Below are 6574 nucleotides of genomic sequence, written 5' to 3' on the forward strand. Positions count from 1 at the left end.
AGCTCTCTGGGTTTGTCTTGGGACGCCAGCACATTTTAGCTCTTGGGTTTGCCTTGGACGCCAACGCATTTTTTGGTCAAACCCGATGAAAATTGAGATGCACATTTTAGCACCCTGGGTTTGTCTTGGGACGCCAGCACATTTTAGCTCTTGGGTTTGCCTTGGGGCCAACGCATTTTTTGGTCGAATCCGATGAAAATTTGGTCGAACCCGATGAAAATTGAGAAGCTTCGCCGGCGGTTAAGTGTTGTGGAGGGGCTCGTTGGGGATGCGGCTAGAGATGCTCTAAGTACTTTTTTCTTTCTTTGTCAACGACATAGTTTGGACAACCTTGCAGGCACATAAATTTCGCTCTGACATAACACAAGCTCTCGAAACAATACATCTTGTCTGATTTGGGGGCTTAACCCCATAGCTTCAAACACTAGCCTCCCCAAGCCCAGGCCAACCTTCCTGCTAACCACATTCTGTCTGTACCATTACACTACACAATGCGATCACTTGCAGATTCCAACGAAACAAAATATGATTAGAGGAGGTTAAAAGACAAATTGTTTGAATCTTTACACTGGAAGAACCTTAGGCATAGATGCACATCATTGTCATCCCTGATCAGGTAATCAGTCGTCACTTTGTCACAAACATATTATTCCAACTGTACAGAAGACGTTTTTTAGTGTCAAAAAGCATCTTGTATTTTGAGACAGGGAGTATTACAGAAGGATCTGAACAACAATATGCACAATGGTTTGTCTATGTACCAATGTACCACAATTTATGCAACTTATCTACTTCTACCTATTTCCCTTCTCTCCTTTTACCTTCTCAATCGACTCCATTGCTTCTTCAAAGGATTTCTGCGCAGCACATAAACAAAATACGACTTCATGTCACTAGTAGTAAGTAGTGATCATTTGTTCTACAATACAACACTAGTACGGAGTACTTCCTCCGTTCCTAAATATAAGACTTTTTAGAGGTTCCACTACGGACTACATGCAAATGTATATAGACATACTTTAGAGTGTAGATTCACTCATTTTGCTTCGTATGTAGTCCGTAGTAGAATCTCTAAAAAGACTTATACTCCCTCCGTAAATTAATATAAGAGCATTTAAAACACTACTTTTTAGTAATCTAAACGCTCTTATATTAGTTTAAGAGGGAGTATTTAGCAACGGAGGGAGTAGTAAGTAGTAATAGCATGCAAAACTGCAAAACCAGTTGGCAGCAAGAATAAGTTCAAGTGGTATCATAATAATACAGCTCTTTGTTTCTCACTCACCCTACCCAGCATAACTGAGAACAAACTACACACCTAACAAAATTGATGTGCGGGAGTAGCTAAGCCTTGCAAGCTCTAAATCTAAAATATACTAAAGGTGTAAGAGATATAAAGTACAGTACTAGCGTATATAAGCAAGAAAAGAAAGTGTGTGAGCTCATTATAGCCGCTACTGCTAAGCATGCCAATAAGATTTGGTGTACATATATGTGTAGAACATTTAAACTCGATATATGATTCAATGAAAGCAAAATTTCTCAAGTAAACAAGAACAATCATTTCTACAGGGTTAAGTTTAATTACATATAAAAATTAAAAATTCTCACAAATTGATGTTCATTTTTTTCTAACCAATTGGAAATACAACTTTGAAAAACATGAAGCTGCTTCATAGTTTCCAAAGGGTAGTTCATCATTGGAAGGTAGAAGAAAATCCAAACTGAAGCATTCTAAGCCTAACTATCAGCTGGGTAAAAAGAAAAGGGCATCTCCATCATATTCGATACTTAACCTGAACTTATCACTGAATTGCAATCTTTCTAGCTTAATGAACAAACTGGACGCTTTACAGTGATGATCACGATCAGATAAGAGAAGGTATCGCATGGATAACATTAAAAGGATTAAGTTTCACCATTTGATGTTTTGTACCACCTTTTCCCTTCTAAGAATTCTTATCAACTGCATATTATTAGCTTCACTCAGATTTCCTTTTTGTCACTCAACAACCAAATCAACTTACTCTTGATGGAAATAAATTCAAAAGAACAAGGGTTAAATCATTAAACCAAAGGAACTCACGTGGATACTGAGAGAGAAAAGAAATAAATGAGCATGAAAGTTACTCTAGATAAAGCACTAGAAGTTCACCCGCTATATACACTTACCCCAGAGTTATTCATGTTCCAGAGTTCCAGAATACTTCCATCAAGAAAAGCTGCACCGGAAAGCAATACACTGCAGCGCAGAATTATCATCATGAGCCATTGATCTCAATCGCTATCATAATAAAAATAATGGGAGGCCATTTGGACTAGAACAGCTGATATTACTACATAAAACGCTAAAGGGAATCACAGGAGTTTGCAACGTTAAGCATATGGATCTCCTCCTGGTAGCACACGCCGTGACCGGTCAATCTTTAGCACCCCCTAGGACATCCGCTCAGCCGTGCGGGGTGAGGTACGTTGACATGTGCACATAACATCTACTTCCTCTGTTCTTTGGCTGGCCACTGAACGTGACTCTTCGAGTGAACTTCCCATCAGAGTATAAGTGCATCAAACTGTTTAATCTCACTCAGGTAATTATAATATTTTGTTTGAGTGATCTAGTATTATTAATACCTGCTGTAACTAGTTCTAGTTGAGACATGTATGTCTATTCTATCATGATTAATAGTTTATTTGCCTGGACATCAGTTTCATGTTGCCTTGTGTGGATCTGTCTTGTTCTTCCCATACTAGCAGAATCAACGATATTTTTTATACTTTGCGCTCTCCAGCCTACTCTTAATCTGTTGGTTAGTGGAGTCAATTTATCTCTTGGGTGCTGACTTGCAATTCAATTAAAAGTGATTCGGTTAATTACTTCATGTTGCATGTATTTTTCAGATAAATTAAATAAGTGACAATTTTTATCATTAGCTTTAGCACTCAAAACATCACTAGAATAACTTGTCATTGTGACTGATTTTCATATTTACAAAGGTCTGAATACTGAAAACTTTAAAGATGGCAGTCTAAATACGTGACTATCACTTACCAAGAACTTGTGGTGGGTTATACCACAGATCTTGCGGTAGCAAACAAAATTGCTGCGTGTGTCGTCTTTTCGGAGCAGCTCTATGACATACAAATTTGTCGTGGAGCTACGGGGTGTGTTAGACCACAAATTCGTGGTTTCAGAATCAGAGTGCTAGATCTAGGTGGTCGAACAATACCACAACAACACAGTTGATAATGAGTCAGTGATAAAGAAGTCCCATGATCATACAACAATAGTAGATTAGATGTGTCAATCCGATGCTCAAGACAACACCAAGTTTGTCGTAGGGGCATAATTCCCAGAATCTCCGTCATGGAGAATTTTTACCACCGCAGTTAATCAGAAATGAGAGGATGCGAAGTTTGATGACTCGACTGCTCACCAGGATGTGGAGAGAGACGTGGCTTGTGTCACACATGACAGGGCATCAAACTCCAATCAAGTAAGCAAAAAAAAAAAATTAAGGTGTCACCTGCTTTAAGTGCAGTGAGGTAGGCCACAAGGCCAAGATATGCCACACAGGGAAGGCGGGAAGAATGGCTCGCAAGGGTAGAACTCTAGGCGTGGTTGTCGGTCAATCTAGTACCTCACTGTATGATTACTCATTATACCCTTGTTCTACTTATAGCATGCCAATCCATTGATTGGTTAGTTCATACAAGAGCCGAAACTCATGCATGTGCCAACAGTTCTTCCTTTCTTGATAGGAAACAGCTCAGATCTGCTGCTTTTGGAATAGGGAAGGTCGACTTGAAGCTTACTTCGGGAAAAACTATCACTCTGGGTAATTTGCTTCACATGCGTTCATTAAAGAAGGCTATGTCCAATGTCAAGATGGCTATAAATTGGTTTTCGGTCCAATAAACTTATTATTTTCAAATCTGGTCCGTTCATTGGGAAAAGCTGTGTGCAGAGGCTTATTCCATGTTAGTTTGTTCGGTTCCTTGGATAGATTTGTTAACAACACTCACACTCACATTGTTCCATGTTAAATTGGCATTTAAGCCCCTCACTACTACTTAACATTCATTTTAGCACCAATATGTGTCATCTAACCCATGATCATTATAGGATTTGTGGGACGACTTCACCGACACATCATCAACCACCATTCCACCAAGAGTAGCCATATGATCATGTCAATTTTAGTTTCACAGTTTTAAATTAGAAGTACTCTGTCAACAGCCAAAACAGTTAACAAGTAAGAATGCCATTGCATGAGGTGGAACAGGTATTGAAGTTCAAAATATACGACGAAATTTATTTGGAAAATATCTGTTTCAATTTTATGGAACAGCTCCAAGCGCATTCACCTTTGACCCAACAGCAATGATAACAAATATTCTGGTACTTGTGGTAACCCAATTTGGAGGTTCGGTTCTGTTTAATTTCTTACACCAAGACATCCATAAACCATACTGTGTAACAATCATGCAATGGTGTTGGACTCTCTCTTCGAAAGTTGAAAACCTAACAGAATTAGTGCAACTGTGCAAGAGCCCTCTGCGCGGCGCCATAGGAACTCAAGAAAGAAAAGTATCGATGCCAATTTGGTACCTGGAGAAGCCGAGATTGAGAAGGAACCTTCGCCGCGTCATAGCCTTCAGCAACAAGCCCCAATGGTACCCCGCCGAGGCACGGCCACCTCCCGGAGGAGGCCGCCGCCAAGAACTTTCTCTGTGCCCGTAGCCGTAGCCGTGCGAACCCGAGGAGGAGGCCCAGGTGGTGGAGGATGTGCGGACATAGGAGGAAGAGCGGAGACGGAGGTCATACTCGGCCCTCCTTCGGTCGTCGGAGAGGACGTGGTAGGCGTCGGAGGCCTGGCGGAAGCGCCGCGCGGCTTCGGCTCGGGCACCGGCGTCGCCGGATTGGGCGTGGCGGTCGGGGTGGTCGCGCAGGGCGCGGAGGCGGAAGGCGGCCTTGACCTCGGCCTTGGTAGCGTCGCGCCGCACCCCGAGCGTACCGTAGTGGTCGCCCATGGCGTGCGGAGGGTTTCGCCTCCCTGTAGAATGGATCGCGAGCAAGCACGACGGGGGATCGAGGAGGAAGGCGACGACGACGGCAGCGTGGCCGCTCTTACCGCCGCCCGTTCTTCCAGAGCTGATGGGCCTGGCCGGTCTAGCATAGACCATCTCCAGCCGTTCGCCAATCGCCAAGGGCATGAATTAGCGCCGCGTGGAAGCGCGCCCGCGGAAAAATTAGCGGGTGGGGGATTCGGGTTTCCACCGTCTCAAAGCATCTCCAACACCGCGCCACCTTCGCCCCGCCCACGTTACCTACTAATAAAGCAAATAGCGCTTCTTCCGTACGCCATTTAAATTGTCCTTAAAATTGATTAAAATTACCCATCAATGTCATCTATAAGTCATAAAAGACGTTTCAAGCAAGAAAATATCTGGACTGGGCCGGCACATGTAGGCACCTTCTATATTACGCTCTCGCCGTTGGAAAAGATGCAGCACACCTGTTTGGGCCGGACCATGCGTGGGCGTCTGTTTCTTTAGTTTATTTTTTTATTTTTATTTTCAGTTCCATTTTGTTTTTCTACTTTAAATAATTTAAAACTTCAAACAACTTTTGTCAATTTTAAGAAACTGAGAATTTCGAAATAAAATATTCAAAAAAAACATTTTTTTTTAGAATTCAAAAACTACTCAGGAGTTTTGAAAAATGTTTGCATATAAAAAAATGTTTAAACTTTAAGAAAATGTCCATAAAATAAAAAATCAACGATTTTAAACAAAAGTCCGTGTAAAAATCTTAAAAACAGTTTGTGCCTTTGTTTTTAGTCTCATTTTTTATTTTCATTTTTTGTTCCAGTTTTTAGTTTAAATAATTTAGAACTTTTAAAAACTTTTGCAATTTATAAAACTGGGAATTTTGAAATAAAAGTTTGAAGAAAATATAAAATGTTTGTGAATTCAAAAAATGCTCAGGATTTTTGTAAAAATATTCGCATATTCAGAAAAATGTTCATAATTTTGAGAACAATGTTGGTGAAAACAATAAAAGTCCATGATTTTGAAAAAAAGTTTGTGTGTTATTTTTTAAGTGCAATTGAAAAAAATGTTTGCTAATTCAAAAAATATTCATGCCTTTCAAGAAATGTCCTAAAATTTTAAAGACATAATATGATCAGCACCATCGAAGATTATAATTGTTTTTCTTCCGTTGCAACGCACGGGTCCTTTTGCTAGTAGATAATTAAGCTCCAATGAAAGTGCAATAAGTGCGCGCGGCATATAGAGTACAACGTGCGGTCCAAATCGCCATGACGCATTGTGTATTTGATGCGCCTGCTTCCGCGCGCCGCACACTCGAGCGCTCGCGCCACACTCTCTTCACCGCACCACCTTCGCCCCGCCCCACGTCGCCGTCGGCGAATTGACCCGATGGACGCCCGCGCCGGCACCTCCCTCGCCCCTTCCTACACTTGCGACCCCTTCGCCGCCACCGCAAAGCCTAGCGTGTGGAACTTGGTTCGGATTTTGAACTTGGTTGGATGATGTTGTGTGCATGAAC

The 6574-nt window shown here is 41.5% G+C and overlaps 1 protein-coding gene across 1 annotated transcript; it reads right to left on the reverse strand.

Annotated features, from left to right (window-relative positions):
• Window positions 1-508: 508 nt before the first annotated feature.
• Window positions 509-5248, reverse strand: LOC123443534 (chaperone protein dnaJ 72). Its single transcript, XM_045119944.1, has 3 exons — window positions 4610-5248; window positions 2173-2242; window positions 509-857 (listed from the first exon to the last, which is right to left on the reverse strand). Exons 1-3 carry the CDS (start codon window positions 5212-5214, stop codon window positions 795-797), a joined length of 738 nt encoding a protein of 245 aa, XP_044975879.1. The 5' UTR covers window positions 5215-5248; the 3' UTR covers window positions 509-794.
• Between the last annotated feature and the right edge of the window lie 1326 nt (window positions 5249-6574).

Source organism: Hordeum vulgare, chromosome 3H (genome assembly GCF_904849725.1).
Source record: "Hordeum vulgare subsp. vulgare chromosome 3H, MorexV3_pseudomolecules_assembly, whole genome shotgun sequence".
NCBI lineage: Eukaryota > Viridiplantae > Streptophyta > Magnoliopsida > Poales > Poaceae > Hordeum > Hordeum vulgare.